General features: G+C 39.4%; 1 protein-coding gene across 1 annotated transcript in view; it reads left to right on the top strand.

The window, feature by feature from the left end:
• Nucleotides 1–26,018, top strand: part of rimbp2b (RIMS binding protein 2b) — a 137,041-nt gene that overhangs the window by 73,995 nt on the left and 37,028 nt on the right. Inside the window, exons 7-12 of the mRNA XM_084727907.1 lie at nt 7,267–7,356; nt 13,354–13,476; nt 16,515–16,619; nt 21,068–21,118; nt 22,370–22,390; nt 25,804–26,008. Of these exons, the coding sequence (XP_084584033.1) occupies nt 7,267–7,356; nt 13,354–13,476; nt 16,515–16,619; nt 21,068–21,118; nt 22,370–22,390; nt 25,804–26,008 (595 nt within the window). The remainder of the gene's footprint in view (nt 1–7,266; nt 7,357–13,353; nt 13,477–16,514; nt 16,620–21,067; nt 21,119–22,369; nt 22,391–25,803; nt 26,009–26,018) is intronic.

Here is a 26,018-nt window from a genome sequence, read left to right as displayed (position 1 = left end):
ACTTTACCAGGCCATGTGATAATGACAGCAGTGTTAGAAACATACAGCCTTTAAAAATAACCCTGTATATGTTTGCTGCATTGGATTGGTAATAGCCAGTGTTTGGGTATCAGAATTGGTACTGGCAAAGAAAAAATGGTAGCAGAAGATCTCTGTGCATAAAAATGATACATGGTTTTAACCTGTGGAAGCAGGAGTGGGCACAGAGTCGTGCGGATGGCCTGGAGTGAGATTTTTCCTCTGAAAGGCAGGAGCTGGAGAGGTTCAGCAGTAATTTAAATGGCACTGTTTGGTCCTCGACTATTTGAATTCATTCCCTCGTGCCCCCGAGCTCTCTTCTTTAGATGAGCTGTCTTTGTGTGTGGCTCTCTGCCCCAAATAAACACTCCATTAGGACTGTTTTCTTTGCTGCCCTCCTCTCACGTTCCCTGCCCACAGCAGCACTTCCTTCCTCGCCCATTGTCAGCCTGCTGACTCCTGGGGAAGCTACCCAAAGGACAAACTGTCCCCAAATGGCATGCAGAAATGGCAGGCTGGTCTCCACAGACTGCAGCACAGCTCTTATCTCCTCCTGCGCTGAGCTCCGAGAACAGAGACACAAACACAGACAAGACCAATGAACAGTGCTGTGAGGGGACGGCGAGTTGACAGTAATGTCACTCCCTGTTTGGTCTGAACTGGCTTACCTCTCTGTCCCTCCTCTGTTTTTCTCCTTCTCAGGTTAAAGTAAGTGAGTGCACACACAGAATTAGGTGCAGCTGTTAGTGATTCAGTGCAGCTGTCCTGCTGGTGGATTTTTAACAGTTGACTTACAACAACACCGACAGCATGTATGGGAATAAACGATGATTTTTCTTACAAAATCTTTAAAATCCCAGCTGGTATCAATGCCACGTCTCCACATAGTCAGTTCAGCTGTCGTGTATATAAACACAGAGTGTGTGAGTGACAGTAAACACTGGCGCAGCCATCTGGCACCTCCACCTTCCTGGGTATCGGGTGTGTAACTACAGTCCATTAGAGGAGTATGCCTCTGCTAGCGTTTAAGGCCTGTTACCATGGCGACAAGCATCTGCTGTGCCAGCGCTGCCCGAATATGTATCAGTAGAATTAATCGAAAATTAATAGCGAGGCAGTGAGCAGGCAGATTCAACAGGTGCAGGGCTGGACTGTGGAGAGCTGAGCTCTCAAATTTAGCTCAATAGCTGGAGTGAAACGCCGGCCTCTGTGGTCAGATTAGCTTTCATCACGAGCACAAACACATTCTGTCAAAGGTTGGCTTGGCAGCTCTCATCGTGTGGACACATGGCATACATTTTATCTGCAAAAGCGAAAAGGTCAGAAATGTTTGGAGGGGGGGATTCTGCACAGTACAACAGGGCTGCAACCATCAATTATTGCAGCAACCAAGTATTCTACTGTTGTGTCATTAATTAACTGAGTAATTGTTTTTGCTTTATTGAAGATCAGTAGTAAACAAAAGAGAAAATAAGACAAATCTCTCAAAATGTTTAGTAAAAGTCAACATTTTTGTTTGTTTTTTGTCAAAACCGCTCCAGACTCCCTGAATATACCTGCTGTTTTTCACTGGAATATTTTAGGCTGCATCTGCTGCTTACAACACCTGTTATTTTGCTTTGGTATTTTATGCACCACCATGAGGTGTGTGTAACTATCATGATGCTCATTTATAGCTCATAGTTTAAATACTAACGTTAACACTACCTTGTGTCAGGTCCATTCCATAGACTGGATGCACGTGACGCCGTGCTATTGTGGTCGGCTAGTTTGGTTTTCGACACTGTCTGTACAGAGTTTCCTTTTTGTTTCAGCTTGAAAAGATCCCAAACTTTTGACACTTTTTATTGTTTTCCCTTGCCTGTCTCCATTTTCCAACACACACCATCAAATCACTTCTTCGTGTGACACATCAACAGCACAAGTGTGTTGTATGACAGTAATAATCATAAATGTGAAACAGTTTGTTTATATAATTATGTGGACTAAATGTAGCTTTGATGCAAAAAAAAATAAACTTCAATGATTTTCAGTAGTGGAGTTACTCAGTTTTCTTGATAAATATGAACATGCATTAGTCCTGTAAATATGTTGCACCTTTGTGAGACAGTTCATTTATTTATGTACACAGAGATGTGCAATTTTCAGTGAACTTTTGTATTTACAAAGTGGAGTAGAGGACCACAAATGCAGTATTGACTTTTACAGTAAACAGTTCAGATGAAGTACATTTAAACTGTGAACTTGAAAGCAGTTTAATTCACATTTTTGGCATCGTGCCAGTCCCCAAATTTGCTTACTTAAAGTTTATACCTCACTGTGATTGTCTGATAGTATTTCAATGTCATCAGTGTTACAGGAAGCCATGGAGGAGTCAGTCTGAGAAGGTTTTTCTGATCATTAGTACAACAGTAAGTGTGGTCTGAATAAGAGCTAATGGTGCTGCTTACACTGAGTCTACGAAGCAGCAAGCAAGTGGGTGAAATATTTGCTTTGCTCGTGTGTTAAATGGCAGAGTTGATTCATCTGTCAGGCTTGTCGAAATTAAACACACAGCTGTGTCACACCAGCTGAGTCAGACCATGTCTGGACAAAATACACGAGTGCCTCTGCACTGCTTTCACACAGACAACTTACTCCACCCAGACATGATTATACTGTTCCACAGCAAAAAAAAATGAAAAGAAAGAAACTATGGAACTAATTATTTTGTTTAGTTTTTTAAAATAAATTTGTTTTAAACTGTACATGGGAGACATGCAAAGGACAACCTCACACATATAGAGATGAAGCAATGAAAAAGCAAAACTAAGGGCAGTGTCAAACAGAAAAACAACACAAATCTAACAGAAATAAAGTAAAAATAATGAAATTCAAAATTACAAATCTAAGAGTGTGACAAAAATAATCACTTAAACACTGCATTAACATCTTTTTCACTTTAATCATAGCAGGGAAATACAATATTTCTCTAGTAAACAGCAAAACCTGTGAAAATGTTCTCACAGTTAAGATGTAAAGTTACAAAACCAAAATAAATGGAATATTGTTCTGTAGTATATCATTCATGAAACTATCCGGGTTTGTCAAGAGCAAGATAAGATAAGATAAACTTTATTGATCCCACACCGGGAAAATTCTAATATGATAAAAAGTATTACATTTGTCAAACCTGTACACTCCGTATACACCTGTCACTTTACAGATATATGGAGATATTTGGATGCATGGACAGAAATATGAGTAAATATGGATAACTGTGCAGGATAATTGCATTCAAATTGTAAACACAAGGTGCCTAACATTATAATAATGAGAAAAAATAATGTAAGTAGTGTTGCCTTGTTGGCAGATTGCACAGAATACTGGCAGCAAAAAAAAAAAAAAAAAAAAAAATCTTAAAAACTTTCCTGTTTATCTAAACACAGTGACTTGTTTTAAATTATTATTTTTTCATTTGTTTCTGTTTGGCCACTAGATTGTGTTATTGTGCCATTAAAATGTAAAATAATATAAGTAGTATAGAAAATTAGATCTGCAATGATTAATTTATTATGAGTCTATTAATAGATAGATAGCCATCTGTACTGATAATTGATCGATTAATTGATTACAACACCCTTTTAAGAATTGCACACAGTGGACTAGAAGAGTTCACTCAGCTGAGTGCAGATCTCTGAAAGGAATATTTGGATGTAACTTGGCTGCAATGATTAATTGATCATTAAATGACTGTTAAAATAATTGTCAACTAATATGATGATTTTGAGTAATGTTTTTTAAATAAATAATTAAAAAAATGTTCAAATTCTTTGATTCCAGCCTCTTAAATATGAATATTTTCTGGGTTATTTGCTCCTTTGTGTCTGTAAAATCTTTGTGTTGTGGGAAAATCTAGAGGACGTCATATTAGGATCTGGGAAACACTGGTTGATATTTTTCATATGTTTTTATGGACCAAACAACAATTGAGTAATTGAGAAAATGACTGGAAGATTAATTGACAATAGTTAGTTGCAGCCCTGTAGAAAATAACATGTATGTTGGTGAATGAACTTATATATGATCATATTTTTTTTTTTTTTTACTGTTGCCTAGTCTCTAAAGCACAACAAATCATCAGTCAAACTGGTTTTATGCTGTGTACATTTCTTGTGTACATTGGTGTTTGTTTCCAAAGCAATTTTCAAATAGAAAATCGCACCTCAGCAGAAAATCTCAGGTTTTTCAGCTGAATAATGTCGAAAGCCGCTTGATATAGGCCACAATGTATCCTGCATGGGATTCTCTCCATCACTGGGCTCACAGCTCGCCATGAAAATGTGTCTTGCCAAGGGATTATGACGTATACTGATCTGTTTAAAGCGTTAACACGCTGACAATACAGGACAAAGAAACAGCTGATTCTCTGTGTTCAAGACAATTTGGTTTGCGTCCCTACAGGACGTGTGTGTGCTTCTGTCGCATCCAATTCCAAAAAGGATTTGAAATGAGGATGACAGTCATGTTGAAATGCTTAAATCAACAACAAGCTTTAATTTCAAAAGTGTTTCAGTGTATTGTTCTCATCAGTGTGCATACAGTAAAATGTGAGCTGCACTCTGTTTTTCTCAGTAGCTGTTTGTCCTTCAGAATGAACACCTGGAGGCTTAGCCAGCCCACATTAGCTCTGAATTGGAGGATCAATGGATATGAATAGGAATGCCAATGCAATCTAGTGCTTGTACGGGAAGCATTAAAATTGACTGGACACAATTGATGCAGGTTGAAATGCCAATATTTTTTGGGGGGACGTGACAGAAATGAAATTAATGGAAAAGCAGCAGATCTCAGATGTGACTTTGGTTCTGTCTTCAGGCTGTTGTTTACTTATCACTACTCGTCCTTGACAGTATTTCTCCTCTGTGGTGTGTGTGTGTGTCACTGCATATGCAGTTTTTCATTCAGTACATGTAGTACGTAAGAATTTACTATTGGGCTGGAGTGAATTATGTTCAGGCAGAGTAGAGTTTCCTGCCATGGAAGGTGGACAAAAATCACTTTTAGTTCATTCCACAGTGTACTATATAGATACATTTATGAAGATTATATCGTTAATCAGAAAGTCAATATGCTTGTTCTCAGTATTATAGTGAAGTGAGTCAAAGTCATGACCGCTGTCACATCTCTAGCTCTCTCCCCAAAATGAAGCAGTACAATGGTGTGTTTATGTCTGAGCTGACATTAGCTAATATTAATGAAATGTCACTTTATAAATTAGTTACATAGCTTTATATGGCCTGTCTCATAATATTTTATCATAAAACCTAACTTAGCTAACAAGCTTTGCTAGCATCACTTACACTTAACTTTCTTCATGTTGAACTTTCCAAATGGTGATGAAGATCAGACCTGGTCCCAGCAGCCTCACTAAACCCTGGATGGCAGAATTTATACACCACTGTGTGAGGGTTTTTTTGGACACTGTTTTGCAGATTAAGTCTTTGTAGTTTATTCAGCCGAATTTTATCAGAAGCCACACTGAAAAATAAGCATCACTTCAGCCACACGGGTTTTTGGCCACTCTAACCTGTTAACATGAAAAGCAAGAGGTTCTGTAACGCAAGCGCACTGCACAGGTGGGCGGTGTGTCCCGGGCGATTAGTCATATCCCCGCAGTTGTTGTCTCGACCGAAATTGAAATAAAATCCAGGCTCCTCTTTGTCTGAGACAGAAACAAGACCGAGTAAAAATATGTCTGATTCCAGACAAGACCTTCAGAAAATGGTTTTGAGACCAAGACTGATCTTGAATACTACAATACTACTTGTTCTTTAAGATCATTCCTATATGGATAGATTTTAAAGAGAAAATCTATATTTATTGACTTTGAGCTCAGCCAATCACTCAATGATTTCCATAAGTTTTGGATTGCATCACAACCATAAATGCTGTCTTGTGTCTACATTTACATGCATGACTTTGAAAGCTGCTGCTACTGGGATTGTGGGACAGAATTTTCTTTCATAAAAGATGGTCTCGTGTATTCTGTGGTAAAGGAGATAAGAAAATAAGCATTGAAGCACCTGTCTATTGTGCATTTTGAGAACGCAGTTAGCTCTTGTCATGTCTGCCACTTAGATACTTTCATGTCATTTCACTCAGTTTGGAACTTTCTTAAGCAAAAAAGATAATTTGACCACAACCCGGGACTTTTCTACAGCAGAAGTTTCAGCATACCAAAGCAGGAAATTCATAGGTACTACTAATAACATTAACAATGGCTGTGTTCTTTTCAAGTGTTTGACAGTGAGGCAGCATGCACAATACCATGACCCAGAAACCGATACTGAAATGGATAATTTATTATTTTACATTATGTGATTTTCCTACTGTGACAGGTCAAGATGTCTTCTCTGAAAAAGGCATATTGCCATTTTTTGATGTGCATTTAATTCACAACTCATGCAACTTTTACAATGTTTTATATGCTTCAGTGCAGCAAATGAAAATTGCTACATTTTTCAGTCTGTTAACATGTGTACCTTTGCATGCACGTTAGTTTTTTATGTTTACCCCTGTCTGCATTTGCCCTCTGAAAGATCCTTCATAAGTTAATCATAAGGGAGCAGGAGCAGGCGCACCATCACGAGCCATTAAGAAGCACTGTATTTACTGTAAATGTATCATGCATGAGCTGGTAGGTTTCTTTGCTCCCGACAAGAACAACACTTGGCCTACATGCTGCTGGAGCTGCAGTGAATCGCACATCTCAGAGAACTCTCCAGTTGACACTGCAAATTGCATCCACAGCGGCACGCCTCACGACTGTTGATTGAATGTAATTAAGTTTTCCTCCTCTGCAACGAAGGGATTTTTTTTCCACCCTCAGCTCAACACACTTGGTAGGAACGAGCGGGGAAAGGAGGCTCTCAGTGTGTGTTCATCACAATGCATGTATGATTTATATCCACTCGCAGAGGAGGGTGAACATGTTCATTCTTTCTTATTAAATCCATGCCAGTATGAGTAAGAAACTGATATAAAAACTATTGTTCTGCTTGTATTATTGTTCTGCTGTCGTGGCTAAAACAACAGCTTCTTTTAGTCATGCTGTCTAGAACATACTGGAGAACCTCGAGCAGTCTCCTCAGATGAATAATGCATGGGCTATCGCTAACAACACGCTGAGTTTGGGCTCTATCCTCTGGTCTAATCATGGTGACTTCTCGGGTTCTAAACACTGTTTTCTTTCTGCCTCTTTTGTAGGAGAATGAACTTCAAGATTTCCTGCAGGAGAACAAGCACTTGAACTTCCAGTTGTTCAACAATAGCCACAAGGCGTCTGAGTATGAGAAGGTAAGTGGCCTTGTTTTGACTTTTTGACTAAATACTGTTTAGATGTCAATGCTATTCAATTCACACATGTAATGATTTCATCTACAAGATGTTTTCAGCCATGGTCAGGGCTCTGTGAATGACGATGTTGGTCTGTTGTTTCGTCAAAGACTTTGGTCCAGACTGAAAAAAATTTAAAATTATTGATGGTGATGGATAATGACATTCATTGCGCCCCTAGGATGAATCTTAATGTCTTTGGTGATCCCTGGATGGACTTTTTTATTAAGTGCTACTAAGAGCTTTTGAGTGTCTCAGCAACTACTAGACTGAAGTGAAAGACTTATTTATTTATACATTCATGTAGGCAGTGTCAGGTGTTTTGATCATCTTGCTTTTCTCCAAACTGTGTCGCTAAATCCCCAAGTATCCTGTATTCCTTAACTCACATCCTCTATGCCTATATGACAAAATCATGTATTTGGTGCAGTGTTTTTACTGCTGCTGTATGAACCCAATTGAAGATGCACAGACAGACTAACAGGAGAATGTTACCCTGCCCACTCCCTCCATCTCTCATCCACACACTGCAGCAACAAGGGGTGGGGTTTGGTCAGGAATTAAATTATTTACATGTAGTGATGATTGTAGTTTTTTTTTTTTTTTTTTTTTTCCCTCTGCAATAAAGATTCAGGGCCGGTAAAAACACATCCCCTCAGGATGAATTCTCAAAACTTTGGTGATCCCATAACTTTTCATGTAGTACCCCATTCAAGCCAACCTTTCAGTTCCAGTTTGTTCAAAACTTGGTTTATGATCAAATACTTGCTAAGCAACTGACATTAATATCAGCCTCAAATGTTAGCATGCTATCATGCTAGACTAAAATGGTGAACATTATACCTGGTAAACATCAAGCAGGTAACCTTTAAGCATGTTAGCACACTGTTAACATGGCTGTAGATCACAGACTGTATAATAGAAGGAGCCTTCATGTCTGAAAAGTGAAGCCAGTGTGAAAGTGCCTAAAACCTGCAATCTTTTTCTGCAAACTCTACTGGTTGTAAAAGAAAAGTCTGATTGTATGAAAGTCTATGAGGAAATGAGCCCACTTCTCACTTGATCTATGACCTAAGTAAAAACTTTCCTAATGAGTTTATGGTCACAGTCACAGTTTCAGGTTTTCTTCAATACAGCATGATGTTTGTTTTGTAAATTATGGTCCCATTTAGAGTAAAATAGATGATAAAGCAGGGTATGCTTTGAGATGGCGGCAGCCACAATTGTCTTGTTCACAGACAGTAGAATAATTAGTGAATGAAGCACCTGTAATGTTACCTATTGGTTTTGAAGCCCTGAGTTTGCCATTATGAGGGGTGCCATCTTGGTTTTTTAATTTTTTTTATTTTGTATGTTCAGCAGAAAAAAATGGTGGCGTCTCTGGCCACAGAGTTTCTCGTATTACAGCTAAATGGTTACTCTGGAAATGTTTTAAGTGAGCTATTGACCCTATTATTTAATCAGCACTGTCTAGTTGGACAGTTTGCTCTGAGTTTTGGGAGCCCTGTGTGTTGCACTGGACAGACTCACTGAGATTGACTTATCAATCACACAGGAGCCCCACCCTAAAGCATACTCTGCTTTATGGTCTATTTCACTCCAAATGGGACCATAATTTACTAAATGAACATTGTGCTGTATAGAAAAAGACTTGAAACTAATGATTTAGACCATAAACTCATTAGGAAACTGTTTACTGAGGTCATAAATCAAGTGAGAATAGGGTCATTTTCTCATAAGTTTCCGTACAACTGGGCTTCCTCTCAAGAGTCACCCCCTGCTGGCCGTTAGAAAGACTGCAGGTTTAAGGCACTTCCTCATTCAGACCCAGAAGCTCCGTCCAGTTATTCTACTAACTTTGGTCTTATTTCCTCATAGGCCACAGCATCTCTGGTCTTTACATTAACACTCTATCAGAGGGCTTTCTGGGTCACACTATAACTTATCCAAAACTGCCCGAGGATGCTGGATAGATGGAGCCATTTTTCCAATTTCCAGCATATAAATGAAAGCAATGGGCCTCCAATTCCATTAAAACAGCCTCACCTTCCTTTTTAGCCCTGAGACCCCAAAGGTCCTCAGTGCAGATAACATAAAATCAAAGTAGATAAACAAACAAAGAGCAGCAGGCCTCTCTCAATATCCTGACGGAGCTGATTGGCAGGTAGTTGCTGTAGGGGTGAATAAGTGCGGGCTGCTGGTTATTGATGTCTTATCAGGCCTGGGGTGGCTCTTGGAGCAGCTATCCTGAACTGTTATCACCCTGACGGATATGAGAGCAGCACTCTGCAGGGCAGCGCGGATATTAGCCCTCGCTTACACCCCCGTGTTCTGATCCCTATCGTCTCTGAATGAACTAGGAGGGGCTACAAACGGCACCTCCCTCCACTCATAATAGACTATTGACCTGCTTCTGCTGGATCCAATATAGTTTTGTTCAATCCGTCTACATTAGCGCTGACAGTCGCTCCCATCCATGCAGAGAGTTTTCGCCGTGTGGAGGCGGGCCGTCCAGAGGCAGACTCACTGGGTTCTGTTTGTGTTTTGCTTTGCTGGTGTTTGTTGAAACGCCCTCCTCGAGGAGTCATTAGTCATTCATGGCTGCTCCGAGGAAGGGGCTTTGCCACATTACGGCTGCAGGAACCAGTCGTTTCACTGCTGATTAGGGGCCTTTAAAAAATGATTGGAAAATACTGCCTCTTAAGTAAGAATACGACTGCTCTGTTGGAGACTGATTTTGGAGAATAGAGTATAGAAACAGATATTTATGTAATCATAATAGCAGTATAGTCTTCATTGGTGTTGAATTGGTGTTAATATAATATGCAATTGCTTCAGTCAATGAATGCTTAGTGCTTGGTTAACAATGAAGCATGAATAATTTATTAATGTTTTGGTCTACATCCATGGGAGTCAGTGAATTCTGTTACTGTTGCATCATTATAATATTTAGAGGCTTTTATCACCAAAACCAGCCAGCTCCCACGTCTGGCCCCGAACAGTTTCTGTCTGTTTTAAAAGCTTGAAATGTTTTTGGTGGCATTAAAGCAAATCGTTCTTAGCAGAGAAGTGCTTAAAATCAACACTGAGTCACTACCTGGAAAAAAAAGGAACAGCTATATAATTGAATTCAATCAAAAGCAACAGCTCAACCTTTCTGAAATGTATTATGTTCAGTTTTTTGTTGATATTGTATTAAAAAGGCACTGATTCAACTCTATTGTCACAGAGGAGCCGGGTAGGAAATTATCACCAGCCAAATGTTGGTAAAGTATGAAAAGTGTCTGCAGACAGAAAATAGTGATTTATTGTTGAGTAGCTGGTGAATTTGAACTTTTATGCCAGAGGCTTGTAGACATTTTAAAATGTTAGGGTTAGGAGGCATTGTAGTGTTACTGGATTGGATTATACTGAGAGGTTTTTCCATCCTGGATAAAAGGAAACAAGTGGCACTGCTGCTAGGGTTTAGATAGTGTTGGAGAAATATATTTATTGTCATGTATAGTTTTAACATAGTTTTAAAATGTGTGCAAATCACCACACATCCAGACATTCTTTACCTCAAGATACAAAAATATAATTATAGTATCATAAGCACTGAAGCTTTTTTTTAAGAAAAGATCTAAGTGCTCATTTAAGACCTGCCTGAAATTTGGCTTGTATTATAGCAAAAACTGGGTGTTTTTCTGGACCAGCCTCCTTTCTCTGTGCCCAGGACTTCTTTTCTTTTTGCTATGATATCAAAAGTATTATTTTTTTATTCTAGTATCGCTCGATCAAAGATTAAATTCTCTAATCGTGATAACTCTGCTTCAAGGTGAATTTTATCTTCTCCAAATTCTCTTCTATTTTAAAAATATTGGACTGTAGCTGTATTATTTCATTTAAAATAACAAAGTAATGTATTCATATAAAACAGATTGTTATTTGACTTGTAAAACCACAACTGTATAAGTGGCTGTTTTTGTAAGATGCTGATTCTGTGACACTCTGTGCTCCATCTTTAGCTCTTCAGTGTGAATCAAGGGAAATTCTTTGCCTGTGTTAATAAGTGAATGTGTCACTTTGGTAGATTGACTTGTGCCCACCACCACCCTACAGCAGTTATACTGCTAATCAAGTCTGCAATCATGCATTTAATGTAGAGCTCTTAAAATATGCTTTGTTACTGCAAACATGTTGTGGTTAGGTGATGGTGGCACAGATTCACCACACTCGTAGGTACTCTGGCACTTTTGACCACTAGCTGCAGTGTTTTGATGAGTTGGTCCCCTCTTGTGAATGTCCATAAGCAATCCACACTCCTGCTAATGGTTTTGCACTATTAAGCTGATCATCAGGTGGTAATAAAAGTAGCAATTTACCAGCAAAATGTGGGAAGCAGGCAGCGAGGTATCTAGCATGGATGTAAACAATGCAGTTTTTACAAAAAAAGGCCTTTGCAGATATTTTATTAAATAAGAAATGCTTTCAAAATGTTGTTAGACCTGCAGGATACACAGAAGAAGGTGTGATAAACTTTATTTTCAAGAAAACTGAACAGGGTATCTTTAAATCGCCTTTGCAGCAAAAACCGGGGCAGAACACCATTAAGTAAAGGGACAGTTCACTCCAAAATCAAAAATACACATTTGTCCTTTGACCTGTTGTGCTATTTATCAATCCAGATAGTTCTGTGTGAGTTGCTGAGTTTGAAAGTATCGGCCATAGAGATGTCCGCCTTTATTTTAATATATTGAAACAAGGTGGCACTAAGCTTGCGGTGCTCAAAGTGCCCAAAAAACATTTGAAAAACTCAACAACAGTGTCTCTTTCCATAAAATCTTAACCGGTTTACTCAAAATAATCCACAGACCTTGTTGTGAGCAGTTTTATATAGGAACTATTTTGTTTATGCAGAACTACGCTTGCCAACCACATCACCGTGCAGAAGGAAGCGTGCATCTACTTGAGAGGCTTATGCTCCTGCGCTCACGACAGTGCAGGATGAAAACAACTCGACTCAACTCAGCTTTATTAATATAGCACCTTTCATACACACATGCAGCCCAAAGTGCTTCACATAGCAAAATTTAAAACAAATAGAAACAAAAAAACAATAATAGAATGAACAAAAAGAAACACTGAGTATAAATATAATGTAAAAAAAAACAAAAAAAAAAAAACAATGATTGGAGCTCAAAAGACCAAAGTTACAACATTACTTCCTATTTTAAAAATACAGCGAGAGCTTGCAGTTCTTTTTTAGGGGCTTTTGGGTCATAATGTTTATGGGACACATAAGGAACATTTAAAAGAAAAGCAGTGGAGGACCTTAATTATCTGTCTGGAACCTAAAATGAAAGAAGATCTCTAATGTATGGAGGAGCAAGATCATTCAAAGCTTCATAAACAAGCACAAGAACTTTAAAATCAATTCTAAAAGTCAGAGGTAGTCAGTGTAGTGTTGTCAGCTGTGGAGTAATGTGGTCCATTTTCTTGTTTCTCGTCTATGTGTAGATGTAAGCAAACAATCTAGATGGATAAATAGTGCTACACCTAAGAGGAAAAGGGAAAAAGGTTTTATAAAGAAAAAAGGAGCAGTAACGGTACACAATGTCCACCCATTTGCTCTCATCACTGTCATGGGTTGAACATTTTATCTGACTATTTTCTAACACTGAACAAAGAGGGTGCAGAGTTTGGAGAGTACTGGCGCATTAAACTTTAGGGTAGCAGGAGAAAATGGGCACACCAGGAAACCTAAAGCCTCTTTAGTAGGAGAGCTAGGAAATTACCTCTCTGTCTGATAAGAAATTTCTAAATTGATTCTGATTTCTAAAAAGGCTAAAGATCAGTTTAGAGCTGTGAAAACGAAATATAAAGATGCAACTGATTAAAACAGCCTAGTTTTACCCAAATAAAATCCGCAAACTCCAATAAATTAAAACTTGCTCCTTTCTTGTTTTGTCTGCACAGGTGAAGTCTGAGTATGCCAAGCTCAAAGAAACCCTTGGTGCTGTGACGCAGGAGAGAGATTTAGCCCTGTGGGAGAGGAACCAGCTCCAAGACAAACTGGAGAACCTAGAGCAGGTGCTCAAGGTGAGGAAGCCAGCTCCGAGGGCGGGCGTGACCCTGCTATCTGCCAATACTGTGTGCATTCTCTAGTTCTCGTAGTCCGTCTACCCTGGGACCCTAAATCAGGTGCTTTTATGGAGCCTAACTCTTTGCCAGTACCCCTTCTCCTACCTGTGCTACACTGCCTCCATCTGGTTATCTTCAGCTATACTGTCTAATGTCCCTGACATGTCTGTTGCCTTCCAGTGTCGTGTTGGGAGGTCTGACCAGGAGCTGTGAAAGAGTAGAAGCTTGGAGCAGTCTGCCCCCCTTTCCTTTCCTATTCCACCCTTTCATGTTGTCCTCCCCTCCCTGACCTGCCCCTCCCCGCCTTCCCCGTCCCCTCTCCCCCTGCTAGATTTATAAGGTATCACTGCTATGTCCATCTGTTAGGGAGCAGTCCTATTCAGTCCCATTCTGAATGCTTTCTGTCCACCTCAGTGGCTGTGCTTATCTCTCCCTTTATCCGTGGGCTGCTTACCAGACATATGAATGGTCACCTGGCTATATGACCACAGCACTGTGGAATGTGATTTGTGCATGAGGCAGGACAAAGAGTTTGGCTTTATGATGACGGGAGGGGGAGGGGGAGGAGGCAGGAGATAGAGAGACTGGGTCACCCCTCATGATGATAATGTCACCTACAAACCCCAATTCCAAAAAAGTTTGGACGCTGTGTAAAACATAAATAAAAACAGAATGCAATTATTTCCAAATCCTTTTTCATCTTATATGTCATCTGTTGGATACAGTACAGGAACAAGATATCCAATGTTCAAACGAAAATCTTCATGTTTTTTGTAAATGTACACTCATTCTGAATTTGATGCCTGCAATACATTTAAAACACAAACAAAAACACTGGCAAAATTGTGGAGAGCTTGAAAAACACCTGATCAGAACATTCTGCAGGTAAACCGCTTAAATAGTAACAGATAGTCTCATGATTATGTAGGAATGGGGCATCCTGGAAAGGCATTCGCAAGTATGGATGGGGTGAGGTTCACCACTTTGTGAAAAACCGTGTGGGAAAATAGTCCAACAGTTTAAAACCAACGTTTCTCAACACAAAACTGAAGAAATACAAGTACAGATGCTTGAACAATGTGGTTGTACAGATATAAGTAAATAATATTCCAAACCCACCAGAAGTGGATAAATAAACAGAAATGTAGTTACAAAACAAGTGCAAGGAATTTAGAGATTTCCCCATCTACAATCCATAATATTGTTAAAAGATTTAGAGAACACAGAGAAATCCCTGTAAGGGACCAGGCCAAAAACCAACATTGAATGTCGGTAACGTTTGATCCCTCAGGCAGAACGACAATAAAAGTGCACATAAAAAGATACTACATGGGCTCAGGAACACTTTGGAAAACTGTTGTCGGTAAACGCAAATTCAAATTAAGACTCTACCGTGCAAAGAGAAAGACATATATCAACAACATCCAGAAACACTGCAGACTTCTCTGGACCCGAACTCATCTGAGATGGACTGATGCAAACTGGAAAAGTGTGCTGTGGTCTGACGAGTTCAAATTGTTTTTGGAAATCATGGACAGAGTCCTCTTGGACAAAGAGGTAAAGGACCATCCAGATGTTATCAGCTCTAACTTCAAAAGACAACATCTGTGATAGTATTGGGGTGTGTTAGTGCCCATGTCATCATGGGAAACTGTCACATCAGTGAAAGACCCTTTAATCCTGAAAGGTACAAACAGGTTTTGGAGCAACATATGCTGCCATCCACAAAATGTCATTTTTAGGGATGTTCCTTCTTATTTCAGCAAGACAATTCCAAGACACATTGTGCACATTGTGAGTTTGACTGACCTGCCTGCAGTCCAGACCTGTCTACAATTAAAAATGTGTGTTGCATTATGAAGCACCAAATATAACAACAGAGACCAAACAGGACTGTTGAGCACCTGAAGTCGTATATCAAGCAAGAATGAGAAAGATTTTTTCTTTCAGAACTTCAACAGTTTGTGTCCTCAGTTCCAAAACACTGATTGACTGTGTTGTTAAAAGAAAAGCTGATGTATCACGGTGGTAAACATGCCTCTGTCCCGAATTGTTTTGGAACATGTTGCAGGCATCAAATTCAGAATGAGTGTATATTTGCAAAAAAGTTAATCAGTTTCAAAATTAAATATCTTGTCTTTTTTACTTTATTCAGTTGAATATCCATCAAAGTATTTGCAAATCTTTGCATCATGTTCTTATTTAAGTTTTACGCAGCGTCCCAACTTTTTTAGAATTGGGGTTTGTACAAGTTTGATGACATTACCTATCTTAGACCTGAATCTTTACTGGCATGAAAAATGTCATTTGCTTCTTTCACCTGACAAATATTCACATACAGTGGGAGCCGTGATGTGACTGGATGACACGGGCGTATTGTGTGATGAAGAGCCTAGCATTCAGTCCCTTGTATTGTATGGCTTCTTTTGTTGTTATGGATGACCACAGACAAGTGAGCACGCTACGGAGTTTGCTCACCCTTTTCATGTAACGTAAAACCCTGTATTGATCTCGCAAAGACAACATCGCTGAGGACAGCTTTTCAAACAGTCCCAGTAACCAGACTTCTAACAGGTATTGTGTTACCTAAAGGGGGCAGCAAACCTGACTGTGGATTGATGTTAGTTTTTCTGTTCACACAGCAAAGCATCTCAAGTCCTCATCCATAAGCACCTTTGTGCAAAATTTGATCTGATCTCTCCTGCAGATCATTCGACATAAACTGTTCTCACATGGCATTTGCTGTGGCATAGTTTATGTCTTTCTTGTTCTTAAGGGTTTAAAGGTCAGTACACTGTTAACCAGTCTCTGTATGTGTGATGTGTGTGCACATGTAACACCTGTGTTGTCTCTTGAGTGTGGAGTAGAAGACTGGAGATGCATTTTGTATTGGCTCAGTGCCCGTTGGATTTTAGTTCCACTAACAGCAGCCCTCTCTATGCTCCCCCCCACAATCCTCCCCCCCGGCGCTCCACCCCTGCACCCCCTGCGGACAGCATATGCGCGAGGCTGCGGAGCGGAGGCAGCAGCTAGAGTTGGAGCATGAGCAGGCCTTGGCTGTACTCAATGCAAAGCAGCAGGAGATTGACCTTCTTCAGAAGGTAAGAGAACTCAGGTTATATAACACTCACAGCACCAGAGGTTTGAGCTTTCTTGTCTGCCCAGACTGTGCACGTGTCATGATTCAAAGGCCCTGTTCACCCCTGGCATTAATATACATCTTGCATGATCTGATCACAAGTGGACAGCTCTGAGTACACCAGTTCACTCCAGGTATTAGAATGTGTCTTTAAATGCATCACTTCTCTGTTAATGCAAGTAAGCACATCATGATCAAAAGCTTTGTAATGGCAAAAATGAGGTTTACCTTTAACTCTTTTGTCCTGTTTCTTGTTGTTTTTCCGACTTAAAAATCCAAAGAGCATTCTGGTTCACTGATGCTTCGAATTTACTGCAAAAAACTATCAAAATATGAAAACAAGATGCAGTTTCTTTGAGTCCTTGAGTTTTTAACTGTGGCTCAGCAGATCTCGTTGCTGTGGCTGTGACTGAGGTCAGTGACAGCATCGCTGCTGTCACCTGCCTTGTCATCCTCATTTGTCATGCCACCAACTTAAAGGTTAGCACCGCCCTCACCACCCGAGGAGGGTGCACATTTACTGACACAAATAAAAATATCAATAAATCATGTAAATGGAAATAAACCTAAACGTGACTCCTGTAAGCGTTGTTGTTTTAAACCTGCGGCTCAACAGTGGTAACTTAGCCAACACACTGGGACGATTGGACACAATATTTTTTTTACACAAAGAATGAAATGACTTTATTTGTAAGATTTGCAGAATTTACAAGAAATCAAGTCAGTTCAAATGTTATTTATATAATCCAATATCACAAGTCACAGTTTAACAACAAAACAAAGAAACAACAATTCTTAGTTTTAGGTGATTAAACTTTCATGAATACAGACTTGTGATTATTATATTAAATTTCTGGGATATTCTGCCTATACATCCAGGCAAATCCTACACACTGGACCTTTACTGTGCTGCATTTCGTGCCGAATTTACAAGAAGGCGCTAAGAGTGCCTAAAAATTTTTCATACCCATTTTACAAAGTTTATTAAGTTTCTCCTCACTCAACGACTCTCAAATTTTAATGGAGTCTGGGGGATATTGTGGTCACTTGTTCAGTGATGAAACCAGTTAAAACAGACAGTGTGTTCACAAATGTCTGCTTTTTATCTTGGCAGTTAAGAGAACCCAAACACTGCATCACAGTGAACCAAATGGAAATCGGACAGCTGTTTCATTGGACTTACAGGAAGTCTGTTGAGTAGGCGGTCCTTCAGTTGGCCCAGGACACATTTGTGTACACACAACTAACAGACCACCTCTGACTGTGATTTGACTGATTGGACCTCAGTGCATCCTCAGCCTGTACTTAGAGCTGTTCAGTCGTGATCAGACCACACAAGATGCATGTTAATGCCACGCGTTAACAGGACCGAAGAGGTTTTTGTTGAGCCCCGGTGTGATACATATACAGTCCACCGAAGGTGAGAATCACCTGAAAGACTGTATTATAGAGCAGAGGAGAGAATAGTGCTCTCTTTAGGCTGTAGTGCTCACCTCGCTCATCATTTTCATCACTGGCACTACTACAGCTCTCCCAGTACATCCTCTTAACCCCATCCCGCAGCTGTCTATCACTCTCCAAACCCTGAGTGCTGAACATTTCAGGAGCACTCCTCTTGTTTGTTACAAGCAATCAAATCAGACATTCAAAACTCAGAGTAGATATGACACTTTTTAGAGGCTGCCTTAAACAAAAATGCTGGCCCAGGCCATTTGACGGTCGGGCTTCCTGCTCTGTGCACTGGAGCTGACTGTAATGTCAAAGCGAGCCCAGCAATGGCTGAGATTGCTGATAGTGTGAACGTGATAGGAATTGTCACCAATGCCTTCTCTGGAAACAGTGTGTGTTGCTGTTGCTGCAGTGTTGCTCTAACTTCACAGTCAGCCTTTCACAGGCAGAGTTCTCAGCTTTTTTCTCTCATTAACAGAAGCTCATTACTGCCTTATCTTCCTTCAGACACTGGCTGCTCTCTGCATTCTCCTAAATTAATTGCCTGCAAAGCAGATTTATGAAATTGTAAAGTCCACAGATGCTCTCATATTCACGTGGAACACTTGTTTTTCTCAACAGATGTTTCTAGTTCCCATAGGAAAAATGGTGTGTCTTATGCTACATTTCTATACAGTTCAATGATTCTGTAATACCCAAACCTTATTCCTCTTGAATGCACAAGCCTCCTTGATTTATTATGGATGAACATAATTTTAAATTTGTTCAAAATGATGTCTGTTTGCACAGAGCGTCAATCTAGGCTATTTTTCTTAGATAAAACTTAAACAACCATCCAAACATACACCTAGGCCAGATGTTCTTCGTTTGAATGACTGTCTACAGGCGGTTATCTTCACATAAAGAGAAATATTAGCCAGGTTCAGACCTGCGGTGCAATATATTGTAACTACGAAGACATCTGGTTTCAGTCTCAGAGATGTGATATATCTGGGATTGTAATGTCAGGACAGTTTACATAGATGAGGGCTCTCAAACTGAAATTGCCTGGGGGTCAGTGGCCAGGTTGGCCCATTAATCTGAAACCCCAATAGTCTGAAAAATGCCCCATTGGAGTGACAGCCCATTTCTCTCTGGCTGGTTCACTGCCATCACTGTCCATGTAATGTAATAGTCTGTCTTCTCTGGCCTTACACCAAATGATTTTTCAAGCAATTATACAGTTGCAAACAAATTCCCAGTGTCGAAATAAACTCAACCTTTTAATCAAGTTTCAACTGAGTTGGTGCGTGCTCCCAAGTCATTAGATGTAGACTGATCAAACCTTAGTTGGAGCTGTCTTATTAGCCTGCTGTGTTTTTGTGGCTGCTCTGACAAAATCAAGCATGTTTGGTATTATTTATCAGATTTTGAGGGGTGTAACAGTACACAAAATTCATGGTTCGGTTTGTGCCTCGGTTTTAGGGTCATGGGTCGGTTTTGCTCTTTTATACAGAGTACAACAACAGGCTGACTACATGCACTTGTGAAAGCACACTGTAGCAGAGCTCAAACACTTTGACCAGATGTCTAAATCCTTCATCTGACTGAGTCTGGTCACATAGCGTTAGTTATTGCTCTGGTGTGAATCTACAGTGATCGCTGTGGGGAGAACGACTTGTCGCTTTCGGTCAGTCGACACATTCAGGCTTTGCAGTCGTAAATGCAGCTGAACAAAGCTGTCACTCAGTTTGATGCTAACCTTTGTTCATTCATACTGTAACTAACTGGGAGCAACGGCACGGCATGTGGTTGACTAACTGGTCAAAGACAGCCAGCGTGCTACAGCTGATACACGAAGACTAGTGCACTGTCAAAATATTCACCGGATAGAATTTCTGAGGAAGCTGCATACCAGTCTGAGCGTCCTGTACCCAATGGTTTGGGAAAAATACATGTACTATTACACATAGATTAGATATTAGAGAGTTTTAAGTCCTGTCTCGTGTATGCAGTGGATGTTTGTTTTTGGGATAACAAGCTAAGACATTTTTCGGACTGTTGGGGTTTCGGAATAATGGGCCATCAGAACAATGGCATGGCTCCACTTGGATGCTCTGTATTCCTGAAGAGTGGCTGCTTTCTGCGTGTAGATGATGCACGAAGCATTAAACTTTCATGAAAAAGAAAAGTCATGTTTGTGTCAGGTGTGCTGTGAAGAGTGCTGTTGGTCATTGCTAAAGTGTTGCATGCTAAATGTGAAAGAGGGTAAGACGAGAAGATCAATACCACCAAATACATCTGTCCTCCAGATATACATACAAATATACAAACACCATATTTAATTGACATACATGAGAGTGGTGTTGATCTTCTCAGGCAGAAAGCAAATAAGCGTAATTCTCTCAATGTTAATGTCAACTATTCCTTTAAATGTTAATTAAAGGCCAGTTTCAGCTCTAGAAAAGTAAATGATTCTATGCTTTCTATATTGGGGAAAACCAAAATGGTTATTTGTGGGCCAGATGTAAATTCTTCTATGGCTGTATCTGGCTCCTGGGCTGGTAGATTGAAATTCCTGGTTTAGATGCTTTCAGGGAACTGGTCTTCACTGGTAAAAGTTTTAAACTGACTTCTAAATGGCTCCCTGCATACAAAAACATAAAATATAAAAGGTGGAAATGGTGGAAGAAAAGCCACAATATCTTGAGCCACTTGTAGTTATGTAAGAATTGATTTCTGCTCAACTCAAGGCCCTGGTGGTAAATGTTATATGTGAAGAAAAGAAATCATCTCCATCCTTCAGCGCGGCCGCACGCAGAGATGGTGGCTTCTTTTTCAACCATTTTCACCACAATGAACAAAGAATGAAAAGGTGTTTCGGTTCTGTTTATAAAGACCTTTTCATTGGTGTTTTAAACTGAAACTAAACTGCTCAATAAATGAAAGTGAACTGAAAACACTGCACCCTGTGTTTCCCAGGCTCAGGTTGAGGCTAAAAAGGAACATGAAGGCGCTGTCCATCTGTTAGAGGTGAGCGTCTGGACTCTGGGGGGGTTGACTGTGTGTGTTTATGTGGTTTCTGCTGGAGGTTAGTGGGGGTAGTCAGCCCCGGGGCAGACCTGTGTTTACCTAGAGCCATTTCCTGCTCTGCTTCACTGCGCTAGCTGAACTTTTGTGGTTTTTGTTTTTTAGTTCACTTGTTTTAAAATCTGAATCTTGGGCTGAGTTATGTAGATTTCCTGGTAAAACATTATTTGAAGGGGTGTGCATAAGACTGACACGACGCTTTCATAATCATGACACAACACCTGTCATGAACATGAAGGAGTCTTTTTGAATGTTTATGACTGTCAGTGAGTGTCATTTTTAATGCAAGATGACATTATTTGAGACATTTTTGTTATGACAACTTGACATTAATCAAGACTATTATGTCTTTGTTATGTCAACTTGACATAAAGTAGTTTGTAATAGACTACAAAGTAGTCGTGGTTAATGCCAAGACATAGTAATCTTGGTTATGACAACTTGACATTACCCAAGACAGCAAGTCTAAATGATAGTTGATGGTTGTTGTCAAGGGAATTATTTATGACATTGTTGTAAAAGCATTTGAAAGTGTAATAATACTTAAGGACGTCTTTATGAAAAGTCCAAAACATTCATGAGACAATGACACTGATCTCATGACAGCCAATGTCAGAAACAACCACATGTGACAGTTCAATGTAACGTTAAAGCGTAAAGCTGAACTGTTTCTTGTGAGTTTCATAATTATTCCTGCTATGACATGTTTATGACAGGTTGTCTTGGTTAATGTCAAGCTGTCATAACAAACACACTGACAGGTTATATTGTCTTGATTATTGTCAAGTTGTCCTAACAAAGACATTTCAGTTGCTTTTAAAATGGCACAACTGATCGGATGACACTTTATGACAACAGTTGTAAGCATTCATAAAGACTCCCTCATGTTCAGGACCATCAGTCTCACGCACACCCCCTCAAATGAAGTTTTACCAATATCTTTCCTTTTCAATGTTGTTAAATTTACTTACTGAAGTGCACATTTAAACATATTTGTGTAAATATCCGTTTTTCATGAAGGTCAATCAATCATAAACAACAAAATGTCATAAACAGACAAAGGTTTCAAATCAGACCAGAATTTCAAGGGTGTTTTACTTTCAAGATGTGTATGAGTGATCACATGTGTAATTGTGCTTTATTTCTTTCCTACATCTCTTTTTACTGAATGGGTGTGTGTTTGTGCTTATACAGAACCACTTGGACAGCATGCAGGTATTTCAGAATTGTTTTTATTTATTTACGTGATATTTTTTTTACACTTTTCCTAATATAGTCAATAGATCTGGCACTGGAGGAATGGTGTTATAACACCACCCTTAAAAACACAATTATTCATCACAATCTAAGTTTTGTATTGATGATAAACACGATAAATATACAAAGTGGTAAAGGTAAAAAGGTGACATTAAGCATTCATCAGTTAAAACTAATCTGATGTGTGATCTTTGCTTTTTTGGTTTTTCAGAAATATTCAGGGCTGCTCCTTTTGTCGAGCTTTACTGCCCACACAGCTCTGTCTCACATTTCCCATCAAAGCAAACTCTCCAGTGGAGGGCTTTTTGAAAGTCTGGAACATGACTGACAGCATAAACTGGAGGTCTCTCTGACTTGATCATAAAGAAATATTCAGCCACACTCACTTAACAATTGATGAAAAGATTCTGCCCGTAAAGTCAAGTTTCAGAATATGGATCGACTTCAATTAAAGACGAATGCCCGGGGCCTCAGTGACCGACCTCAATTCCACATAATCAAAGCCCATCAAGACATGGAGGCGAGCAAATTTAACTTTATAAAAGCAAACACGTGTTGAAAGTGTGTGTTTAGATGTGAACAAACAAACAGACTACAGTGAGTGAATGCAGAAAATCTAAATAGTAAAATTAATAGCAACTGAAGGTCTTTATGTATTGTAGAAATCTTAAGGTTAGATCTTCAGTGCTTAAATATTAGTCATCTATGTATCGATGCATATAGTGGATATTAGTTTTTGTATCAAAGGATCACATTGCCAGACAGTGACAGATGTGATCCTTTTCCGTGGTAGAACTGCATGTATGTTACAAGCATGTGTTTTTAAAAACTGTGTACTGTAACTGCCATACAGCTGAGAACTGTATGATGCTATTAAAACTAGCACCTCTTAATCTACTAATTCTGTTTCACAAATGCAGGACTTCCTTCGTCGTCTGTCTGCTAACAGCATGTTCTCCTCAGCAACAACCTGTCTGCATGAAATGAACTCGGTGTTTTGACAGAACAGCGTAGAAAGTAGCGTGGTAGTAGCAGGGGTGTTGCTGTGTTTCGGGCAGTGCTAAAAAAATTCCACGGTGCCTTCAGTGTCCTCCAGAGCATCTCTGGTTCACATCGTTGTCAGTTTTAGATTGGGAAGTCATTGTTGTTGAGAAATCATGCTTTGGCACCTGGAATTTTCATTACACCTGCCCAAACAATTCTGTTCAGTTTTTCAGTGTTAGTTTTGTGCTCTTGAAGTACAACCCTGATCCAAAAAAAGGTGGGAAGCTGTGTGAAACGTAAATAAAAACAGAATGCAGTGATTTACAAATCCCCTTTGACCTGTACTGTGTAGAATACAGTACAGAGACGAGATATTTAATGTTCAAACTGATCAACTTTGTTTCTTTTATTAATAAACACTCATTCTGAATTTGATTGCATTTTGTTTTTATCTGCATTTTAGACAGCATCCCAGCTTTTTTTTTTTTCTTAACCGGGGTTGTTATTTTATATTTGAAAATTGAAAAGACCAATTCCAGCAATATTTGAGTGGGGTGTGCATAAGACTGGCATGACACTGCCATAACCATGACATAACACCTGTCATGAACATAAATGACGTTTATGTTTATGATTGTTGTCACTGTCAACTATGTCATTTTACAGGAAACTCCAAGTCCAAAATGTATCACTTCAGTTGAGATCAAGGAAAATATTCATGACACATTTAAAATGGACTCACAACAGCCAATGTCAAAACCAGCCACATATATTACAGTGTAATGTCATGTTAAAACTAAATAAAACTAAAAGGTTTCTTTAAGTTTGATACTTACCCTCCTATGACATGTTTATGTTGTCTTGATTAATGTCAAGCTGTCATAACAAAGAGGTTTTGATAAGACTCTATTTGAAGGGGTGTGTGGCTCTGTCATAACCATGACATAACACCTGTTATAAATATGAAGGAGTCTTTATCAGTGTTTATGACTGTTGTCATTAAATGTTATTCAGTCAGTTATGCCATTTTTAATACAAACCTGACGTTGTTTGAATTGTCTTTGTTATGACAATTTGAGCTTAAGGAAGAAAGCAATGTTTGTTATGACAACTTGACACTTTTCTAAAAGCATTTGACAGTGTAATAATACTAAATGACATCTTTATGACAAGTCCAAAATGTATCACTGTAGTTAGACAAAAAAAATATTCATGACACAGTTATAATGGTCTCATGATGACTAATGTCAACACCAATCACATATGACAGCATAATGTAATGTTAACGCATAAAGCTAAATGATTTTTTTTTAGTTTAATAATTAGGCCTGCTATTCTATGTTTATGAGAGGTTATGCTTTCTTGGTTGATGCCAAGTTGACATTAGCCAAGACAAAAATTTCATGATGACAAGTAGTCATAACAAAGACATTGTTGTCTTGATTAATGTCAATCATAACAACGACATCTCAAACAATTTCAACGTTGCATTCAAAATGACCGAATGACTCTTAATGACAACAGTTGTAAACATTCATAAAGGTTCCTTCGTGTTCACGACAGGTGTCATGTCATGGTTATAACTGTTTCATATAAGTCTTATGTGCGCTCGTTTAAATAAAGTGTCGGCCAATATTTACCAGCCCTGTCTGTGCCTCTCAGTGAATAGTGCAGTAACTGGGGACTATTTTCAGCTGTGGATTAATACACATTTGGTGCTCTAGTGAGTATTTAGAGCAGCAGGGCGGTGTGCAGAATGTGGGATCAACTTAAAATAAACTATAAAACGTCACAACAATGGAGCTCTAAGGCACAGACGAAGAAGGAGGGCTTTGGCTGCACAGACCGTACTTGTTAGTATGATTAAGTTAATGTTGGTTTTGGTCTTTTCAAAGGATTACGTGACAATGAAAAGAAATGTAGAATATCATCAGCCTCATCCTCTAAGACACTGTGCAGTTTGCAGTATGCAGACTACCCTGAAGCAAGAGGCTTTTTTATTTTCATTATTATTAGAGTTAACTGTAGTTGTGCATGTGATTTGTTGTAGCTAGAAGTCATTTCAAGAAGTATTTCTCTGTAATGACTGATCCTCATGTCTGCAGTAAATCTCATTCCATGTTTTATTTGTGTGTTGACAGTAGACGTATATCATCGTATACGTAGCTACTGTACATACAGTATGTGTGTACTCTGGTATTTCTGTGTGCACTGTTCAGTCCTACATCCTATAGTTTCCTTATTTGTTTCTTCTGTTGTCTCTCTTTGTTTCCCGTCCTCTTTCTCCTTGTCTGTCTGTCTTTTTTTTCCTGTCTGTCTGTCCCTCTCTCTCTCTCTCTCTGTCTCTCACTCCTCTCTTGATGACTCTCCTCCCTCGCCATCATCAGGCCAAAGTTCGCGAGCTGGAGGAGAAATGTCGGACTCAGAGTGAGCAGTTCAACCTCCTGTCAAAAGAGCTGGAGAAGTTCCGGCTCCAGGCTGGGAAGTTTGATATCCTCAGCACTGAACCCCTAACTTTATGTGAATCTCCGGGGTCGCCCAATAAATCCCTGTCACAGCTCCTCAATGGACTGGCTGCCCCCATAGGAAAAGGTATGTGTGA

This window comes from Lutjanus erythropterus, chromosome 10 (assembly GCF_056507025.1).
Source record: "Lutjanus erythropterus isolate fLutEry1 chromosome 10, fLutEry1.hap2, whole genome shotgun sequence".
In the NCBI taxonomy this organism is placed as follows: Eukaryota; Metazoa; Chordata; class Actinopteri; order Lutjaniformes; family Lutjanidae; genus Lutjanus; species Lutjanus erythropterus.
The sequence above is the reverse complement of the archived record's forward strand: the minus strand, read 5'-3'. Positions and strand labels throughout refer to the sequence as shown.